The sequence below is a fragment of the Pagrus major genome, chromosome 21 (assembly GCF_040436345.1).
Source record: "Pagrus major chromosome 21, Pma_NU_1.0".
In the NCBI taxonomy this organism is placed as follows: domain Eukaryota; kingdom Metazoa; phylum Chordata; class Actinopteri; order Spariformes; family Sparidae; genus Pagrus; species Pagrus major.
In genome coordinates, this window is record NC_133235.1 from 18,083,826 (window position 1) to 18,105,602 (window position 21,777).

Below are 21,777 nucleotides of genomic sequence, written 5' to 3' on the forward strand. Positions count from 1 at the left end.
TCTTGGTTGGTAGTGTTTGGTATGGTTGTTAAATTTTGTAAATTGCAGGAACGTACAAGGGCGTGTGGTATGACTTCTGAAAGATCAATAGTGTGCTGCATAGTAGAGTTAATGATTCCAGGAAAACTAAAGTATAAGTAGCAAGAAGGAGTGTGTGTGCAGGCATTCCTCCCAACGCCTCGTCACATGTATGGATTCGAAATGGCAGACTGCGCGTTTGTGTCTCCCAATTTTGAAACTTCCGCGTTTGCGTTGAGCAAGTAATATAAACACTCATCTCTGATTGGGAAGTTACTTCCTCATGTTGCCTCCATACCAGGGCATGATGTAGTAGTTAATTTCCTAAGCAATTCTTTTCAATGCTTTGTTTTCTTCTTTAAATCCTGGTAGTTTTTTCAAATTATATAATAAAGAATTGGAAAGCCATGGCAATCTTGCATTTTATTTGATGTACTTTTACAAAGTTGGGTGGAGTTGAGAGAAATTATGGGATTCTGTATCACAAGAAAATTACTGTCTGCAGAGTACATTTGCATGAAGTTAAACCGTTCAACACGTAATGCAGCTGGGTAAATTCACCACCAATTGAATCTGTATGTGTGAACTTTCCTATTATTCTGCATGAAAAAACAACAATACAAGTTATGATTGATAAGTTCATGGCCTTTATAAGGAGATTAATTACACAACTCTCGTTCCATGCAAGTGACGTTCCACTCTAGTTTAAAGTTATTAACTTTATGGCATTTCTGTTTTGGGAAATGGAAATTTGTAAGTCAGCACTGTCGGAGAAAATTTACAAGCCCACAAGTCTACAGTGGTGATGGCTGCCATCCAGGAACGCAGATATAAACTTATACAACACCTGCCCCAGTCACCAGATTTGACACCCCCAGACTACTATGAATGAAGAAGAAGCTCAGTGGTCGCCATTTTGACAGGGATGATGGCGTTATTGTTGACCACTTTCAGGAGGTCACTCTCAAGACGCCGACTTCTCGGAAGGGATCGGTATGCTCCATGACAGCTGGACTTGTGTGGAAAAAACTTAAACTAAGTCCACATAGACAACTAGACTCTGACTACAGTGCAATCTCTCCATTTCTATCCATTTGCTTCAAGTTATCCGGGGTCGGATCGCAAGATATTTCAGATGTCCCTCTCCCCGGAAACACCTTCCAGCTCCTCCTGGGGGATCCTGAGGCATTCTCAGGCCAGACGAGATATATAATCCCTCCAGCGAGTTCTGGGTCTGCCCCCGGGTCTTGTTTGGCAGTTGGTATTGCACAGAAAACCTCTAAAGGGAGGCGCCTGGAGGCACCCTGATCAGATGCTCCTTTTGACATGGTGGGGCAGCGGCTCTTCTCCGTGCTCTCTCCGGATGTCCGAGTTCATCACTCTACCTCAATGGCTGAGCCCTGCCGACTTATGGACTTAAGCGAGGAGCTGAGCCAGAAGGCAAAGCTTTCGATTCACCAGTCAATCTACGTTCCAACCCTTACCTCTGGTCATGAGCTTCAGGTAGCGGCCCAAAGAATGAGATACAGGTGGCCTGCAATCTCTTCTAGTGTTTATTCGTTCTTTATTTTTGAGAACATCTATGTCGCTTCAATTGTTCACATTAAATGCAGTGAAAAGTCAGCTCTTGTAGAGTTGATCTGATATCGATACCAGTGACTTAAATGCCTCAGACGCTGCCTAAAATCCTCGATTCTGTATCAGTGTCAGAGTATATGAGTCTATGAGTCAATGCACTGATCCAATACTTCTGACAACTTTCCAGCAGCGTCTTGTACACCTTTATGCAACTTAACAGGTTTTTTTTACTGCCACTGGTTTTGGATTGGTACTTGGTATTGGCAGTTATGCAAAGTTTAGGTATTGGAAACATTATGGGGAGTCAGAATGTGAAGTCATGAGTCCTTGCAGTCACCAGTGGCAGATTACAAAGTCTGTAAGGTGGATGCTGGACTGGAAAATTGACCGTGTTGAGTCATGTTTAGCACAAATCTCTTACACATCATTTACTTCGTGGACAGGAAGTGAATGGGGCAACTTTTGCCATTTTTGGAGAGTGACATCCATGTGAGCAAGAAAGTGTGTGTGCGTGTTTGTGTGTGTGTGAGCCCTTTTGTGTTTGTTGCCTTTACTTCCCTCCCAACCCCACCTCTTTTACCAGTAGCAAAATGTTGAAATGTGCCAATCTGAAACATGACACTTTCTCAATGAAAAGGAAAAAAAAAAAAAAAAGACGGACAGTGTCAGAGGTATTAAGATTCCTTCCTTTTCATGTTCATGCTCATAAGTCCTCCGCTTGCAATGCATGGGCAATGTCTGCTGCTCTGAGACTTATCAGAAGAATGCTGAGCCCAAGGATAACGCTAGCAGCCTTTGTGCTCTTCATCCCAACATCTCAGTGTTTAACATCAAATGGTACAGTATGCACTCAAGCTCTTTTATGTGACATATTGTGTATGTTAGACCTGTGTTCCAGGTAAGTTTGTGTGATGTCAGGATCAGCCATTCCCTTTTGTTGTTTATTTGTGGTATTGGAAATCATTTATGAACTTAATGGCTTCACTACAGGATGAAAGCCAAAACTACTGTTTAAGATGATTGACACCATTTTGTAAATTGTGATTGTGATTATAAGTTGGTGTTTCGATGTCACAAACCAAATGACAGATGCTTTGAATTTGGGCTAAACAAAGAACTGAAACAACTACAGCAGCAGATCCTTGTATTTCAAGGATGCTCTGTGTGTGTCTGAGAGCAACCTTTAATGAAAGCATATTGAATTTTATTTGTATTAATTATTTTCATATTTTGTCTTACCTACTCCTTTGCACATTTAATTCAGATTAATTCTCTATTTAATTTCATTTTATTTGTATTATTTATTTGCCTTAAACACAGTAGTGTGCAGTATCTTTCCTGTGTGGGTGAATTTGAATCTGGTGTGTGAATTTATTTATTCATAACTTACCTACCTTCCTTTGTTTTTCTTCTTCATTTGTGTGTGCATACTTTGCTTTTCAATTCACTCTTATTATCTTTCTTACCTGCTGTTGTAGCTATATATTACTCTGTTTGCTATGGTTGAGGTTGCTGCATTCATTTTGTTAAGAAAACAATACAAAGCATGATTTTTTTTTTTTTTACAAAAGGAGGATGCTCTGAGTGCATCAACAGTCTGTTAAGTTAAACAGGAAACAATCTTCTGAAGAAGTTGTAAAGTTAATGCTATCAATTTCAAACAAAGTTGTTTTAAATGCTGCACTTCAGAAAAACCATGCATGTGCAAAAATATAATTTTGTGCAACAGATTTTTACTGAACTTTTTACATCCCTCTGCAGATTCCCCTTTCTTACTCACAAACAAGGCCACTGGTGGCTGTTTAGTGAAAAGATCCACCCGCTGTGTTGACGTGCGCTGGACGACCGGCGATCGCCTTTTAGTTCCTACAACCAAAAAGTGCCTGGGAGTGCAGGGAAAAAGTGTGAGCAGTGAAGTAACCCAGTATGACTGTGACGACAAGAGTGATCTCCAAAAGTGGGAATGCAAGAACGAAACACTGCTTGCCCTCAAAGACACAGACCTCTATATTGAAATAAAACCAGACCAAACAGTTGCTCTCTCCAGAACTGTCGGGCCGAACAACCAACTCACGATCACAGGGACGTCCAGCGGCGCTTGCTCGAGAACATACAGAGGTACAGTATGATAACCTCTGAAGTGCACAGACACTGGGGACCTTGGGTGTTGTTTGGCTACTGTTGGTGCTTCTGCTGACGGTCAGGTTGTGAATGGAAGGCTTGTGATTTTTACTGAGAATGATCAAACACTTGATCACAAAACCTATTGATTCTTAGTGTCAGGTGAAGTAGGATTAAGAAAAATGATGCATCAATGTTCTCCTTGAGAAAAGATATAAAAAACAAATGATCTTGGTCTGCCCTCAAAACCGTCTAAACAAGACATCTTTGCAGAATAAGTTATTTGCAACAATTCAGTTTAGGAAGACCTATTTTGATTAAACTCTTTTTTTCTCTTTCAGAACTTTACACCATTGAAGGAAATGCGTTTGGCAAGATCTGCATGTTTCCCTTCCTCTACAAAGACCGGTGGTATGGAGATTGCACTCAGTTTGACTCATCAGCAAGGCGTTTTTGGTGTGCGGTTGAAACAAAATATGACCATGAACAGTGGGGATACTGCCCTTCAACTTGTGAGTACGGCATTTGCATTTTCAGGCAGATTAATTTGGTTTCATCAGATAGACACTAACATTAATAATATAGCCTTTTCATAATGTTTTCTTCCATGTTTGATACATTCTCTCATATTAAGAATGCCTGAATGGACTCTGGTGTTTGAGACACTAGATTGTATTACAAGTTGTTGTCCTGACACAGACCTACCACTGGTTTAGTCAACAATAGAAAGCATGCAAAGTGAGAGGGAAATTTAGGTTGCATTGCTAAATCAAAATGTATCAGTGACTGAAGGATTTATTTTCCATGTTTCTGAATTGATGCACAGCCAATGAACACTGGTCAAAAAACCTTGTGACTGGAGCGTTTTACCAGCTCAACACACAGTCAGTCCTGATGTGGGATCAGGCTGCAGCCAGCTGCAAACAGCAGGGAGCCTCCCTGCTCAGTGTCAGCGATCCCAACGAGCAGGCTTTTCTCTCAGGTAAGGTGCCACCTGGTGGGTGTTTGCTGGTACCAAAAAATTGCTTATATAACATAGCTGAAAATTGTTTGAGCCAACTTTTACTGATGAAATGTCATGTTAATTCAACAGACCCTTAAATTATCATCTTATTGTTATACTTTTATACATGATCATATATATTCATAATTGCTCTTTAAATTGCTGTTTAATGTATCCATTCCCTGGAAGAAGAAATAGGTTTAAAATGCAATCTAAAAGTACCTTTTATCAATTACTCATGAAATACTGGGAAAAAAAACATTTGCTTTATTTGAAGGTTTAACTTGTTCTCAGTGCAGTTTTCCATGTTTCAAACGTTCTCTATATATGAAACAATGCATGTTGCTGCACTGACAGAAAAAATATGTGTCGATGACTTCTAGAAAATTCCTGATTTTAACATATTTGCATTTGAAATAACTGAAATAACATTATTCAACTGGATAACAGAGGATAAAAACAGGAAATCATCTATAAAATGACTCCAGTCAACTTAATGATTGATCGGGCTACAATATGAGAGCTTCCAAGAGTGGGTGCTTCCTTTAAACAATAAGGTCAAAGTTATTTCAGAACAAAGAGCTCCAGAACCTTAAGATCAACCAACTGTTTCCGTTATGGAGTCCCAGGATCATTGTGACACTTGAGAGATTGTGCAATCCACTTTTTTCCAGGACTGAAATAAATCCTCTGCTACGCTTTGGGCTACAAATCTGAAGGTCTCACCGGGGCCTAACGCGTCCTGCCAATTAGCCACAATTAATTTAGTATAACTTTATCACATACTATCAGATACACTGATACACACATTTGTTGATTTTGATGAATTCACCTACATAAGATATCCGTGATATCGCCTGATCACACACACATCAGACACAGTATTACTGTTTGTGTTTTGATTTAATTCTTTGTGCTTGTTTCACTGCTTTCTGTCTTTTTGTAGTATTTTGTTATGAAGCAATGAAAAAGAGGAACAATGTGCAAAAGAGGAACAATTTCTTTACTCGGTTCTTTTTCATTTTGGTCCTTCTCCACACACACAAACACACACACACAGCACACTTGGGATCAGGGAAACACAAACTGTGGATTGGGCTGATCCTGGACCCAGAACATGGCTGGCAGTGGTCTGATGCAAAGCCCTTCCGTTATCTGAGATGGACTGCAGGTAAGTCCAACAGCTTTACGTAACTTCATTGTGTAACTAGTCTTCAAGGGTGGTAATAGATGTAAAAATAAGGCCTGTTCTTAACTAAGAAATCCGCTAACAGTGCTGCCTAAAGCTCTTACGTTGGGATGAGCTAAAACGACACATAATCCTCAAAGCAGCGATAATCCACAGAAAGACAGACAAGGATAGCAACTAGCTGTTGAACACAGTGGATCATTTAGCAACTAAAAAGCCAGATATTTCTCCCAGGTGTAAAATAAGCACAGAAACAGAGACACAAGTTAATGCAGGTTTACATCTTTTTATAAGGGCATCTTCTTTTACCCTGTCAATCATAATAAATATTTCTTTCCATGTAATTCTAACTTTTATCTCCTGATTAGATCCTATCCACTCTCAGTTTCATCTATTACGTATCATGAAACATCATATGTTATATCTAAATATTTGATTAACTGATCAAGAAAACAAGGTTGTCTTAGTCAGTTTCTATCGTTAAATAAGGGTATAAATGTCATATTTTATTCATGTTTGAAATGAGAGGTTTTCCATTCCATTATTTCCTCCCCAATACCTAAACTTTGCATATCAGCCGATACCGAGTACTGATCCAATAACACTGGCTACTAGCTGTATACAGGTGAACAGGCTGCTGCTGGGAAGTATAAGGCCCTGTTTCTAATAAATAAATTAAGTGGTGTTGGATCAGTGCAAAGACTTGCGTGCTGGCCAATACCTGATACAACACTTGAGGCATATCTGATGCTGGTATCAGTATCGGAACAAACCTATTTGAAACTGCAAGTCCTTGTTATTTGTGATTTTGCATCACTGAAGCATTTAATAGTTGTAACTGATGTAAAGACCCCTTGCACAAACACTATGTTTGTGGATCCCCACTAGTAAAGAAGGAATTTCAAGTAGTGCTGGGAAATGTATTGATATTATATTGTTGTCATGATATGAGAGATACATACATTATCTTAGATTTTGGATATTGTTTTATTATGATATGGCATAAGTGTTTTCTTTTTCTAGTTTTAAAGGGCACATTACAGTGTGTGATGTAATTGAATTAAGTGAATATACCTAAAAATATCGCAATACCGTTTTAAGGCTATATTTTCCAGCACTAATCTCAAATTAAATCATCATCTTGTTTTAGGACATCCACTTCCTAATCCGGGACACAACTGTGCATTTCTCGACTCTGCTGGGCAGCACTTGTGGCAAAGTTCATCCTGTGCCAAGAAACTGGGCTACATCTGCTACAAAGACGGCGCTCCGCCAACACACCCACAAAGTACAGGAAAATACTCTACTCTACTACTGTATTGTTTCCTAATGTGACACATTCACTGTGCGATATCAGTCATTTAATCCACTTGATCTTTGTTTTCATCAGTTGAGCAAGGATTCTGTTCAACCCCTTGGATTCCCTACAATGGTCACTGCTTCCACCTTCAACGTTCTCTGCAAACCTGGTCTAATGCTCAGAAAGAGTGCCGCAAAGAGGAAGGAGACCTGGTCAGCGTCCGCAATGTGGAGGACCATAGCTTTGTCATCTCTCAACTCGGATATGGTAAGTAAAGAAACATGCAGGTTTGTTTTCAATGTGAGGATCCGAAGATCTCAAAGTATCTACAAAGGATGGAGGAAACCTGTATATAACGTTACTGACTCAAACATATCTTCACAGTTTATCCATGCACGTATATGACCATGATCATTTTTTGCTGACCTCAGTAACTAGCACGGTTTACACTCTCATTTTAAGACTGGAGTGCAGCACCTAAACGTTCACGTCACATTTTATTATTTTTTTAGTTGTATTGTTTATTTAATTCACAGTTCAAGTTTTATTTATTTAAGATAATTTGCGATTTTGTCATATTCCAATTCCAATGTCTGAATATCAAGAATATGTTCATTGCTTTTTGAAAGGTTGTAGTTGCATTTTTATGCCTTTATATGTCCAACCACAAATTGTTATCGTGACAGGTCTAGACACATATGTCAGACTTAAAATAAACATTAAACTATTTTTTAAAAATATGACTGTAAGTCTTAGAAAGGCAGTAAGATGTTTTAGGAGCAATTAACCTTTAAAGAATGAGGCTGCTTACTGACTTTGTAATTATGTTCAAAGCATCCAAAATATGAATACATTTAAAAATGACATATTAATTAGTTGATTAATGTTGTCTAAATACTTAGGGGCCTGCAGAAGACAGTAAATATAAAGGAAAGACAGTAAAATACACTTCTTCTAAAGGAATAAATACATTAGCCAGTCCACTACTATGAAAATGTTTCTCCATAATGGCTATAGTATTATTAACACAATACTTGCTGACAGATTTATTGACAAACAACTGTCCATGATACCAATGTTTAGATAGAACCAATAACTATGTTATGTTAACTGTTTGATATGAGGCATACTCTTTACTGTCCATGCCTGCAGCGTCCACTGATGAACTCTGGATTGGACTGAACGACATTAGGACAGAGGGACTGTTTGACTGGAGCGACCACGCGTCTGTCACCTTCACCAGCTGGGAGTTTGGGAAACCATCTGTCTCCACTGATGCAGACGACTGTGTTATAATCGCGGGAGAGGTGAGAGGCACCATGCGGATATGATAGCGCACATACAGTGTACCCTTCTTATAACCAGTGGTGGAATAAGCTCAGAAAATCTGTAGTCAAGTACGAGCACAAATTTCCATCCTGTGCATCCAGTCTACAAGTATGCAAGTGTTTACCATCGTTTCTTTCTTGCAGAAAGGGAACTGGGCGGATCGCTCATGTGATGAGAGACACGGCTTTATCTGTATGAAGCAGAGCGCCACTGAAAGCACCGGAGTCGAAGTAGAGGTGGATCTCGGCTGCAAAGTTGTGAGTGAAGTTTACATGTAATCTGTGGCAAACGTATGTGGCCTTCCAAGCACTGTAGATTTAATAGAAACAGATAAAATCTTAGTTTCATAAATATTTGCTGTTGAATTGCAGATAAATGTCTTTTATGAAAAATCGCATATGTAGCATTTTAAAATCGTAACTCCTCATTTGTAATCAGTGCTGTGTTTCCTGCAGGGCTGGAAAAAGCACGGCTCCTACTGCTACTTTGTAGGAACAGCGACAAAGACGTTCGATGAAGCCAAAGATGACTGTGAGACTTCAGGCTCCTACTTAGCTGATGTTTCAAATGGGTAAGAACATTTCATGTTTTTATTATTATTATTATTATTATTATTATTGATGTTAACACTTCAGCAGCTGTGCGTGGATGTATTATACAGTATAGTTTAATGAGACAAAACATCTTTGAACTTTGTATAAATATTTCCAGGGTGGACAATGCATTCCTTGTCAGCTTGGTTGGGTTGCGTCCAGAGAAATACTTCTGGCTGGGCCTCTCAAACCAGAAAAACATTGATGAATATGTGTGGACCAAGGGAAACTCAGTGAAGTTCACTCACTGGAACGCTGGAATGCCAGGTATGGAGAAGTGCAATTTAGCCTTTCAATTAGGGGGCATAAACAGCAACTCCACTGTTCACACTTGACTATTTTTTCCCCTCAACAACTCAAGGTTATGGACAGGGATGTGTTGCCATGACAACTGGGATTTTGGCCGGACTCTGGGATCTGCTGCCCTGCACTAATAGGTCAAAATACATCTGCAAACACCTGGTTGAGGGGGCAGCTCCCACCGTACCTGTACCCACTCAATCTCCTCCTAAGTGTGAGGAGGGTTGGACTCGAGTGGGAACAAGAAACTACTGCGCTAAGGTACAACCAGAGCTCAGTGTAACACAATTAAACTTTAAACATCAATTTCAAGCTAATATTGATATGTTCCTGCTCAGCACCAGATGAGAGACAAAGACAGTGACTAGCTAATAAACACAGGTCAGCATTTAGCAGTTAAAAAGCCAGATGTTTACATCAAGGGTTGGTAGGGACCATAAACAGAAGTAAAGCAAAGTAATTAATGGACGTGTTGCCAGAAACATGACCCAAAATTAATTATATTAATACTGAATGTGTAAATAAGCAACTATTTCCTAAGAAGTAGATGTTTTGAAAATAACGTTATTTATCTTTTTATTCATTTTGCCCAGATTTATATATTTTAATCACTTCTTGTGTTGTGTTCAAGTTCTTTACAGGGCCTCGATCAGCTGAAAAGACCTGGTTTGAGGCCAGGGATTACTGCAGGGCCATCGGAGGAGATCTGCTCAGCATCCACAGTGCTGCGGAGCTTCTTGTGGCTCGGTAAGAGCTATTAAATCTAATTTTAACTAACTTGCAGCACCAGACACCTGTACAAATACATAGTTCTTGCAGCATACAAAGCGGCACCATCAAATATATATTGTTAGATCCAACCGTGTGTATGAGGATTGTAAAACACAAAATTGTATCACAGCAAGACAAGTCTATATTAATAAGTTCATACTTGAAAAGTCAAACAGTTGTTGTAAAAATACCCCAATCTTTTTAAAGAAGAACATGAAATGTAAATGACAGTTGTGAGGGCAGAGAAGTCTAAGTGTATCAAAAGCATAGCTGTCATAGCTACATAAAAAGTTTTTAAATCGAAGTCGAGTCAAATCAAACTGTGTATTTGGCTGCTCCAAAATATTGGCTGCTCTAACATATTCTCCTCTTACTACGCATTTCTCTTTCAAGTTGTTTCCATTTGGGCCACGTTTGTGGTGTTTTTGAACCTTTCATTTTACCACCACTTACTATCTTGCCATAACAAATCTAGTCTAGATGGTGCCCACGTGCAGAAAAGTTCAGTTGATGTTTTAGATGCTTTGGTTGCAGCTGAAAACAAAGGGTGAGTCGTGCACAGCAGAGCAACGGGACAAAGCAGCATCAGATGATTGCAAAAGCTTTTTGTTTAAGCTTTCTAAATTCAGCTTGGACAGATGACTCTATCATATTATTTTGTATTCAGTAGACACGGGAGAGCCTGGATTGGACTTCGAGCTCCTGACACCAGCACTGGTTATACATGGAGTGATGGATCCCCAGTGAGTTAACTGTGTTCTACTTTTTACAGCTAATTTGATAACCACAAATCATTCAATCGTGTTTTGTTTTATACTGTATTTTCTTTCTTTTTTTTTTGTTCACAGCTGAACTTCCAGCACTGGCAGGAGGGAGAGCCAAACAATCATAATAACGACGAATCCTGTGCTGAATTCAGAATTCATAACTGGGACGAGCCTGGGTCTTGGAACGATATGAACTGTGAGAGTTACAATGACTGGCTGTGTCAGATCCGTGCAGGTACAGTTAAAAATGTGAACTGTCTCTTGTAAAGAGAAATTATATATATATTCATCCAAGAAAAACTGACTGGAGTGTGCATGCCTTTGTATGCTCAGTTCCAGCTTCAGTAGTCGAGCAATTGACTTCTCCCACTCTGCAAAGCTTCCCTCAAGCCATATCTGTATCACAAACTCATTGAAAATAACAGAGGTTAAGAGTTGGTGCAATTTAATGATAACAAGATACCAACATTATTTATTTGATATTTGGCTGTAAAGCAGATCCGATATTTAACTAAAGCCAAGATGGGAGAAATAATGGTAGACTGTAAACATAAGAAAGTATGAGTCCTCCATATACAACACAAAGAAGGATGTGGGATTAGGGAAATAAGCATCACAGTATAAGAATTGTACAAGAGCCTGATGCCTATAGTCTTTCAATTTTAGGGGGCAGAAACTGCTACAGTATGACTTATGACTGTATATTACTAGTCATTTACTCGATACTGTTATTCATAGTGACTCTTTTGAGTGGTCAAAAATCGCCCAAATGCTACTGTTATTGGCACGCTTCTGATTTGCATTGTCCCACAATACGCCATTAGACTCAAATTACATTACAGAGTGGGAAGAAGGGTAAACTTGTTTTCTGTCAACAACAAATTGACACTCATTTGTGGCCTTACAGGAGTGACTCCAAGACCACCTCCAAACAATACTGCTGTGGGTAAGTTGATATTGTGTAAACACACACACGGGGTGACAAAAACAAAAAATGAAATCTATTGGGAAACTAGTAAAAGCTGTTGAGAGTACCAGCCTGAAGTTGGGTATTAGCTAATGAGCAGGTATCAAAATGATCACAACAGTCTTTAGACTGACTGATCAATTTTGGCACGTTTGTCTAAACCTGAATTGACCAAATCCAAGTGAAATATTACCATAAAAATCCATTAAAAGGGTCATTACAACTTTTAAAAATTAAGTAAAGTTGAATCATAAATCTCAGGCAACAACACAGAGTGACAGTCAGGTGATTAAGGGAGATTTCTGGGTGTAAATATGTTGTCTAACCTTTAATTAGACTGACAGCTGTTGAAATGACTTTTGTCGCAATGTTTCTAAAACCTTTGCAGACACCGAGACCACCCCAGATGGTTGGCTTGTGTGGAAAGGGAATCACTATTATATTTGCAGAAACACAATGTTCAAGGACGATGCTCGTCAATTCTGTCAGCAGAGACACGGTGACTTGGTGTCTATCAGCAGTAAAGAGGAAAATGTCTTCATATGGAAACAGGTTGGTATATTAATTTGGCAGATACTGAAAAACGGTACTAACAAAGTAGTTCCTAAAGCCTAAAGTTTATATTTGTGTGTGTGTGTTTGCAGATTTCAAGGAGCTATGGAAGTTATTATATAGGTTTGTCGGTGGATCTTGACGGGTCATATTGGTGAGTATCAAATAATGCAATTGATGATAACTGGTTAGAAATAACTTTGTTAAATGACACCATCATGTACATGCAAGCAAAATAGCCTTAACAAATGTATCTCGGTATCTAAAGGCCACCCAGTGTGTGCTTTGTCCTAGCTGGGTTATGTTGACTCAGGGGCTGTGTGCTTTGTGCTAACGTTAGCCGTGGAAGGAGGCTGTTGCTGCCACTGTGGCTCTGCTCTTTGATTCAGGGGTTGTGTGCTTTGTGCTACTGGGTTAGCAACTGAATGACAATCTGTCACTGGTGCCCTCGCTCACTAATTTCTTGGCAGGGCTGTGTAATATGAGTGCAGTGCATCGTTGTCATCGCTAACCATATTGAACTAGCATTACCTTATGTTTCACATGTAAGAAAACACCTAACATTACTATAATGAACGTAAACAACAAATATGGCTACTTTAGTATTTACCACTTTCAAGAAGGGAAATTTTAGCTGCATTTTGTCGTCCATCTTTGTATGACTAGCTCGCCAATAACTTCAGCAATACATCTGCTTAGTGCTGTGGAAGACTTCAGTCATGCGCAATGACTGCACAGGTGTGTGAAGGCAGGCAGATACATTGGTAGGCAGACAGGTGGACAAATGAGATGAGTGGATGAGCTTAGTAGAGGATTGCAACATTTAGTTTTTTACTTGTCAGGTTAGATTTTTCACCCCTAAACTTTGGTTGCCCTTTGTTTATTTCCTTTTCAAAACACCAACAGGGTGGATAACAAGGTCTAATGTCAAGTGATTATTGGTTACATGATTACACATTATAATTCAACTTAACTCTATGTGCTTTAAGGTGGATGGACGGTACTCCCATGGGGTTACAAAGATGGGATGAAAATCAACCCAATACTGATAGCGTTGACTCGAACTGTGTTATGATGAATTATTATATGGGTGAGTAATCTAAACCAATTAAACAAAGTGTTAACCCTAGATGAGATGTTCTGGATAAGATTATTATGCTGCTGGTGAGATGTTTCTCATTGTACCTCCGCTGTACATTCAGGTTACTGGCAAACTTGTAACTGCGGCCAAGAGCACCAGTTCATTTGCAAACGAAGAAGCTCAGCACCTGTCAACACCACTCTTGCCCCCAAAGTTTCTACTAAAGGGGGCTGCCCTCTCAAGTGGGAAAAATTTGACTCAAAGGTAAGAAATCACCATTAACCTTTAAACCTGAAAGAGCTTAAGTTTAGAGCTTCGGTGCAAAACCTTTTCTACCTCTTCTGAAATGTCAGATTGTGAGCTTTAAAAATTACAATATGCCACACCACCTATCCTGTTTTACATGTTAAATGTCCTAATTTATACAGGCTTTGCAACTATTGGTGTATTACAGAATAAAAGGAAGGCTTGGCACAGTTTAATTTGGATCCAGAATATGCATAAATGGCATTAAAGAAAAAAACAAATGATGGATCAAAGCTTCTGGATTTCACAGGAAATCCTACTTGTATATAGGGCCAATTACCGAAGGTTTGACTAATTATAATAATACCTTAATAATACATATTGTATATAGTCAAGGTAAAAATAAATAGCATTGATGCAACATTTACGTAATTCCTCACACAATGTAATTTCTGTCTTGTAAAAATAGATATGGGAAGCAATGATTTTAGGGCTACAAGAGGGATGAAGTTTATAAATGCTGAGTTTGGTAAAGAAATAAGCACTCAGATGTTTTTTAAGACCAGCTCAGATGGCACCAAAGCTTAATTAAAGAAAGCCAGTGTTTGTTTAAAGAGTAAAAACTCACCATTTTATTTATTTTCCCCAGTGTTACAGTATCGTTACTAACCGAGCAGCCACCTGGGAAGAGGCAAGGGGTCAGTGCATTAGCATAGGAGGCAATTTAGTCTCGATTACCACAAGGCGTGTACAAGGTTTGTTGGACTGTTTTATTATATACATGGTGGTAAATATATTAAATATATACATATGTATATATACATATGTGTATATATATGTATATATATATATATATATATATATATATATATATATATATATATATATATATTAGAATGATCAGAATTGTGTGTACATAGTAAAGAGAGGCTGTAAATGTTTGTTTCTGACCCTGAATAACAGACGTTGTTGTTAAGATGTTGTGTGAAACTAATATAAATCTAACCTAATCAAAATGTTGCAAAATGATCAACGTACTTTAAAGTGATAGTTCGGGTCTTTTGATGTGGGGTTGTATGAGGTACTTATACCTAGTCAGTGTGTTACCTGCAATGGATGACTGTCAGCTCTTCAACTGGGTGGAGAAGCAGCTTGCAGCACCGGCAGGAAGCAGAGCATTGTACTGCTGTAAACCGTACCAGCAGCAAGACGTATTTTAGCCACCTTAAATAACTTCCACCTAAGAATATATATATCTGTTTAAGCGTACGCTATGTTTTGAACATTTTTCACGCTTTACGTTGCCGTCAAACAGCCTTTTGCTTTGGCACTACATTCCGCTTGTGCATAAGAATATGGACGTTGGACATTTGGAGAACTGACAGTGATGTATGGCAAATACACAGACTAGGGATGGGTACCTTATGCAACCCCACATCAAAAGACCATCCCTTTGAATTAGATATTTGTAAATATGATTTTGGAAAAATACTTAATTTCTACCTTTGAAATTTACAGCATTTCTGATCATCAAAATGGCTAAATTGGGAGCTAAAGACCTGTGGATTGGTTTAAATGCTTTAAAACAAGATGGATTTTACTGGACTGATGGAAACGCAAGGCGATACACCAACTGGGGCTATTCTGTAAGTACACAACTGTAATGTGAAGAAAATTAAATAGAAATCCTGTTTTTTGATGGCCTCCAGTGGATTGCTGCAGTGATGTGAAAGTGTACTCCACTGAGCTCTTGGCTTGGTGTTGAGCTGCTGTTAAATACAATTAAAAACATTTCAAAATCTCATTCTGCTCTTTAGAAATTCCGACGTCGTGCGGGGACCTTTTATAAAAGATGGAGTGAGGTAACATTTCCAACATTGATTTTAAGATAATTTTAAACCAGTAAGTAATTGTTTTAAGTTGTGAGTATTTTAAAATTCTTACCACTTCCATTGCCCTTCACCAGGAAGACTGTGTCATGATGACCAGCAGTCCTACCCTTGGCGCTGGTAAATGGTTAGTTAAATCCTGCAATGACACCTATGGATTCATCTGTAATCGAGCTCTTGGTAAGTTCTTCCTTTTGCTCTTTTAGAAATTCTCAAAGGCTTAAAAAATAGCATTCAATATTTTGTTTAAGTACAGAAGGTAATGTATGTCTTAGAGCCTAGACACACCAAACCGACATGTGTATCAGCCAAAAACCTGCATATAAACATGCCGCAGACTACAACCAACGCCCAACTAGGATGTACATTTTGTGCCTGAGCGAAAGGAAATACTTCTCCATACCACTCGGTTGTGGTAGTCCACAAAAGAGAAACCAGAAGACTTGGGACGGTGGATAAAAAAAATGTTGTTATTACAAAGCAGCATTTTCTGACACCGCTCTCACTAATATAGCCTCTTTTTCCTCATTTTGAGAATATGATTAGAGGAGGCTAATAAGAAGAAAACCACACTAAATGGGTGAAATCATGACTACTATAGCAACAGGCTCAAAGGCGTTCCCTTTTGTTTTTCTGTTTATCTTCTTGTGCACTGCTTCGCTTAGCTGAACATCAGAATGATTTTGCTCACCGAAAGGCTCCGTCACCGATTCACACTCAATCAGCAAAAATGCTGTGGACAAGGGCTGACTAGTGCTAATAGTGCAGGACACACCGCAACAACAAGGGCCACAGGCCGACGGCCAAATGTCAGCCTGGTGTGTGTCAGGATCCTAACATTAAAGTCCCAAATTACAATCGGTGTCCAGCATCATTCTGCCCAAACATCAGTGTTCATTGCTCTCCATGCATTAGAGTGTTCTTTGTGTACAAAACATGGTTTGGAAAATTGTTAGCAGTAATATGAAAACATAACTTGTATAAATAAATAAATAAATAAATACGTTTTTTTTTTTAAATAAGGCTAAATTGTACTAGATTAACCTGCAGTTCCTGTGACAGTAATGTCTGTTATAATGAAATCTCTCGCCTCAACAGACTCAAATATCCAGCCTCCAGCAGAGACACTCATTCCTACCATCTATGAAGCAGTGGGAAATGACAGCATCAAGGCTGTAACTAAAAATCTGACGTGGGAGGATGCTAAGAAAGAGTGTGAACGTGACAAAGCCAACCTGGCGAGTCTGAGAAATGACTGGGCACAGGCCTATGTCGAGCTGCTCGCTATGAATCTCAAAGCTCCTGTTTGGATTGGACTGAACAAAGAGAAGGTACTGTACAGGACTGAAAATGACTGTACTGCATCACAAAAACTCTTAAAGGCTTGTTCCAGGAAAATGTAAAAATCCTTTATTAATTTTTAAGTCAGATACTATACAATTCTATGACACAAATCATAGCAGTCTCAGGTAGCTGTCCATCTATTCTTATATGATACCAGATGTGTTTAATCTATTTAGCAAAGTAACACATTTTAAAAAGCCATTGCATGCTGATTTAAGAAATATAATTATAATATATAATCATTTGATCAATTCTTGCTTTCAGACTGGCGGTTATTTTAGGTATGTTGATGGCTGGCACATGAACTTTGCCGGCTGGGCTGAAGGTGAACCAAGCAGAGGCAAACCTTGTGTGTACGTGGATGTTGATGGAAAATGGTGGACTGCTTTTTGCAATCAGACCATGAACAGTGTTTGCATGCAGACCACAGGTATGATTGCTGACAGGCAATTTAACTGAATACAGTCCATCATGTCAAGTATCCAACTAGTTACCAACTATGACTATAAGAAAGAATTAGACTGTTAAAAGACAAAAAAACAAAGTCTTAAGTCTAACTGTATTGTATGTCACTGTGAGACATTTTGTAATTATGTTATTCTCTCATCGCTGTCTCTGTCACTCACAGAGGTGCCACCAACAGAGTCAAGCAGCTTCCCAGGAGTTTGCCCTGAAGAGACGAAAGAGGAGTATCACTCGAGTTATACCTGGACGCCATATAAGGGTCATTGCTATTTGTTTGTCACAGATGAAATTGAATGGGCAGATGCAGCTAGTAGCTGTGTGAGGCACGGTAAGAGACGCTAAGCTAAGCGCAAATTGGATACCTAGTAATGTGTGTTTTATGCATTCTTAAAACAGGATTCTTTTCTTTGTTGCGAAGGTGGAATGCTGGCCAGTATTAAAGATCCTGATGAGCAAAAATTCATTCAATCCCATGTGGAAATATTTCAAGATAGCGTAAGCGATTTCTGGATCGGCCTGTATAAAACTCATAAAGGTATTTTCTTTTCATACGCATCTCAACGTCACAAATACAGCTACATAACGATATTAAATGCTCATTTGGCAGTGAAAAAAGTATTACACAGATTTTCTGTTCTGCCTCAGGGACATGGCAGTGGTTGGATAAAACAGTCATGGACTACACCAACTGGGCTCTAGAGGAGCCTGAGAATGACTATGGAGAGATCAGCACCTCAGATGGGACTTGGAAGTCAGGTCGCAGATGGCACGACAGAGGATACATCTGTAAAACAGCCAAAGGTAAGGTGATCATATCCATTAGTAACACTAAATATATGATCTTTTCACATGTAGCTTGTTGAAGAATTCCTCTGGAGTAAGACATACTCAGGACTTAAAGAAACTTAACAAAAAACTTATTTTCTCAACCCCTGTGACTTTATTGTAAAAACTGCAGAACAGATTCACTTTTCTCTCTCAAATTACAATCATAACAGTTTGTTTTGTATTGTACGATGTCCCTGAGAGCTCACAGCACTGCAACTTAAGAAAACTCATGCAAAAAGACAAAACACAAGCAAATTAAGAAAACATCTTCATCAATTTGACAACACGTGCAGCATTTAGAAAACGCGCTCGAAGACCACAACGCAACACATTAGAAAAAAGCGATGCAAATAGACTGCAAATTTTTGTTAGTTTGTTTTTCAGTAAGTAAAACACATTTTCAGATCACAAATGAAAAAAAAAACTAGTAACTAGAAATTTATGGGTAGATTTGGGAATGACAAGGTGAGAGCCTTCACTACAGGGAAGCTGGATGCAGGGGTGGAGGAGGAGTTGGAGCCACACATTTATATTCTGTAAAAGAAAATAGTTATCTAAGCAGTTTCCCTTTCTTTTCCCAACAGTGATTATCACCGAATCAGAATCAGGTCATGGTAAGTTACACTTCTGTATCTCCCAAGGCTGTGTATTATTTGTATTATTTAGTAATAATATATATTGCAGCATTGACAACTATATTAAACTTTTGAAATATAATTATTAGTAAAAAGAAACTGCACTGCAATGACTTACATTTAATTGTTTTGAGTGACCAACATCTTCTTTCTGAATTTTCTGCAGGGCCTTCCAGAGGTCAGACTTCTGGCAAACGTGCCCACACGGCTTTGATAGTTGTACTGATCGTTACTATCGTTTCTGCCCTGATGGTTGTCGCATTCTTCCTCTACAAGAAGTCTGCTCCGCCCTTACCCACATTTGACAATCCACTCTACTTCGACAGTGAACGATCCCAGCCTGATGTGGTGGATACCAATAAACTGATTGAGAATGCAGAGGTAGAAAACCCTGAGCCAATCATAACTCTGTGATTGATAAAGTAGCAGAATCTAGTGGGACATATACTATACTGTACTGTATCCCAGACCGATGTATTACACTTTGATGCTTCATTAGTGTTTTTGCTTTGTTCTTTTTTTTTTTTACTATGTAGAATATATATTCAATTATTTAACAATATGTCGCTAAGTACGAGTTTCAATGATGTTGGCAGTGTCTGACCTCATGGAACAGAACAATTTAGGCTCTAGGATGTCTCAATGGGAATGATTTATATTTGATTTTTTATCTATGATTCAATGTATATAATTGTTACATGTTGTGCTTATGCTCACTAGATGCTGTTAATTGCTTGTACTCTTGTAAAGTGTATATAATCTCTCTGCTTGTCACTGTTTACATTTCAACATTAAACTTGGCACTAAACAATAAATGTTTATTGAATGAGTTCTATCTTATGAAACAAAATCAAGGTATTCATTTGCTTCCCATCATACTATAATTTCTAACTACTGTAGTTGAGAAATTCTACTTTTGGTACTTTTTCAATCAAGGAAATCACTTAAGTGTGAATACAACTTTTAATTTGTGTACACATAGGTCAAAATTAAAACATTTGTAATAAAAATGATGTTGAGATAAAGGTAGGTGGCTTTGTTAAAAAACATACAGGAAAGGTTAAATGTTACATCAGGATAAAAATGTTAAATGGTTTAAAGGTACGTTATAAAAATGGTTAAAAAACTATTTCATGGATGATTAAAAGGGTACGATGTACATTTAAAAAGATGCAGAGGCATTGTAATAAATATTGTGTTTTATTTTGAAGAGTTCATGGCTGTAAACGGAAGTGGTATTTGTGAACAAGAGTAATTCTGATCATTCATTGGTTGAGGTGGTTGATGGACAGGTGGGCAGTAACAGAAAGTAAGAGTCTGAGCTAAGTTTTGTAGCTTGTCGGATAACAAATAGCTACGGAGAAAAAGACCGTGAAGAGTTTTTTTGCAGAAAGTGTGTAGTTGATGTCTCAGACTTTCTACTTGTGAGTCCGTGTCAAGATACTCATGCTACATGTGAGCAGCTCAAGATATTTCTACTCTAAGTGTGTCCTACAGTTGTTCACCTGTGTGCATTAGCTTCATCTATTTGTTAGCTCATTAGCATACCGAGTGTATGTTGTTAGCATTCATTAGCGAAGTGAATGGACTCTTAGCCACTGTTTAGCTAACCCAGCTAACGGCAAAGGCTTTAGTTCATCGTTTCTGCAGTGGAAACCCTGAAGGTTTATCAGAGACTGCTTTGAGCTGACACCACAGTGTCAACTTAAAGCTCAGTGTTCACTGCACCTCACTGGAGAAGACGACGCTGTCGAGAGACACCTGTGTGCCATCTTGTGCATCACCAGGGACTGAGAGCCTGGTACACCTGCAGACTGGACCGCTGGAATAAGGTACCACACTTTTATTTTGCTCATTTGAGTGAACCGGCCATAGGTTTTGGGCTACACCGCTTATTATTCATTATTAGTAGGTAAGTTAAGTGATTTAAAGAACTCAGGGCCCTTCCCTGAATAAATGAGGGATTTACTGACCTACATTTCATATCACAGTCATTGAGTGAGTTTAAGCTCTTTAGAGTAAATAAGCTGTTAGTAAATTCAATTAACTGTTACAACATTAACCTTTAGCTGTGTGTGCAATAAGAGCAGAGGGAAAACCCAAAGAAAAAACAAGACCATTAACAATAAAAGCAATTTAATCGAAAAGAAAGTTGTTACTCATGTTCAATACCATTAAATACAGAAGCCCTGAGGGGCACGTGAGACTTTTTTTGTTTCCTGGTGCTCCAAGTTCTAAAAAAGTGTTTTTCATGTGTGTATAACTGAGTGAAACAATTTTTTTCACACTTAATACAGATAATACACAGTATTTCACCTGTGACACTGATGGCACCAAGTATGACATATTCCTCACCAAAAGAAACATGACAGTCATGTTACATAAACTGCTAACATAAAATATGTATCTAATGTTTAATGTAAGGGGGAAAGGTGGGTTCTCAGAGATTCGATTGGTGGTCACCAGTGCCTGTTACAAATACAAGAGATCTATCAGGTGCAGGTTATCAGGGAATCAAATAAGTCAAGGGGTGTGCAGACATCAAGCAGTGACAGGAAGTGCAGACACAAACCAATTTGCAACAATAAAAGCATGAAATACAACAAAACAAACTCATGCAAATAAAACACAGCAACAATATAAAATACTTAAAACATTAACTTCTGCCCTTTGACAGATACATCTTGTGTTTAGAGTGCAGAGAGAAATTAAAACTCCCCTGGAGGAACATAGATGCGTTTCATCTTATTTAGGACATGAGTAGTCGTGCACTTCAGCCTCTTGTAGTCAAAATGAGTATT

The 21,777-nt window shown here is 38.5% G+C and overlaps 1 protein-coding gene across 2 annotated transcripts; it reads left to right on the forward strand.

Moving 5' to 3' along the window:
- Positions 1-2,257: 2,257 nt before the first annotated feature.
- Positions 2,258-19,791, forward strand: LOC141016877 (macrophage mannose receptor 1-like). Of its 2 annotated transcripts, none has more exons than XM_073491445.1 (31): positions 2,258-2,433; positions 3,358-3,714; positions 4,059-4,229; positions 4,544-4,699; positions 5,781-5,891; positions 7,060-7,197; positions 7,300-7,476; positions 8,362-8,516; positions 8,682-8,795; positions 8,994-9,109; positions 9,250-9,398; positions 9,493-9,692; positions 10,063-10,178; positions 10,870-10,945; positions 11,051-11,204; positions 11,877-11,915; positions 12,325-12,488; positions 12,581-12,642; positions 13,478-13,578; positions 13,691-13,833; positions 14,465-14,570; positions 15,334-15,461; positions 15,633-15,677; positions 15,782-15,884; positions 16,803-17,035; positions 17,313-17,478; positions 17,677-17,841; positions 17,932-18,048; positions 18,159-18,314; positions 18,926-18,955; positions 19,143-19,791. In XM_073491445.1, the coding sequence occupies exons 1-31, from the start codon at positions 2,331-2,333 to the stop codon at positions 19,388-19,390; spliced, it is 4,299 nt and encodes a 1,432-aa protein (XP_073347546.1). In that variant the 5' UTR covers positions 2,258-2,330; the 3' UTR covers positions 19,391-19,791. The 2 variants fall into 2 exon arrangements, with proteins under 2 accessions (XP_073347546.1, XP_073347547.1); XM_073491446.1 differs by having other exon boundaries at positions 2,331-2,433; positions 10,873-10,945; positions 19,143-19,472.
- The last annotated feature ends 1,986 nt before the right edge of the window (positions 19,792-21,777 follow it).

Bases quoted from the DNA above. Each gene is read 5' to 3' on its own strand.
- LOC141016877 (XM_073491445.1), top strand. From the start codon at position 2,331: ATGTCTGCTGCTCTGAGACTTATCAGAAGAATGCTGAGCCCAAGGATA. The intron at 14,571-15,333 runs GTTTGTTGGACT...TGAAATTTACAG, and splicing joins TACCACAAGGCGTGTACAAG to CATTTCTGATCATCAAAATG. The intron at 18,049-18,158 runs GTATTTTCTTTT...GTTCTGCCTCAG, and splicing joins CCTGTATAAAACTCATAAAG to GGACATGGCAGTGGTTGGAT.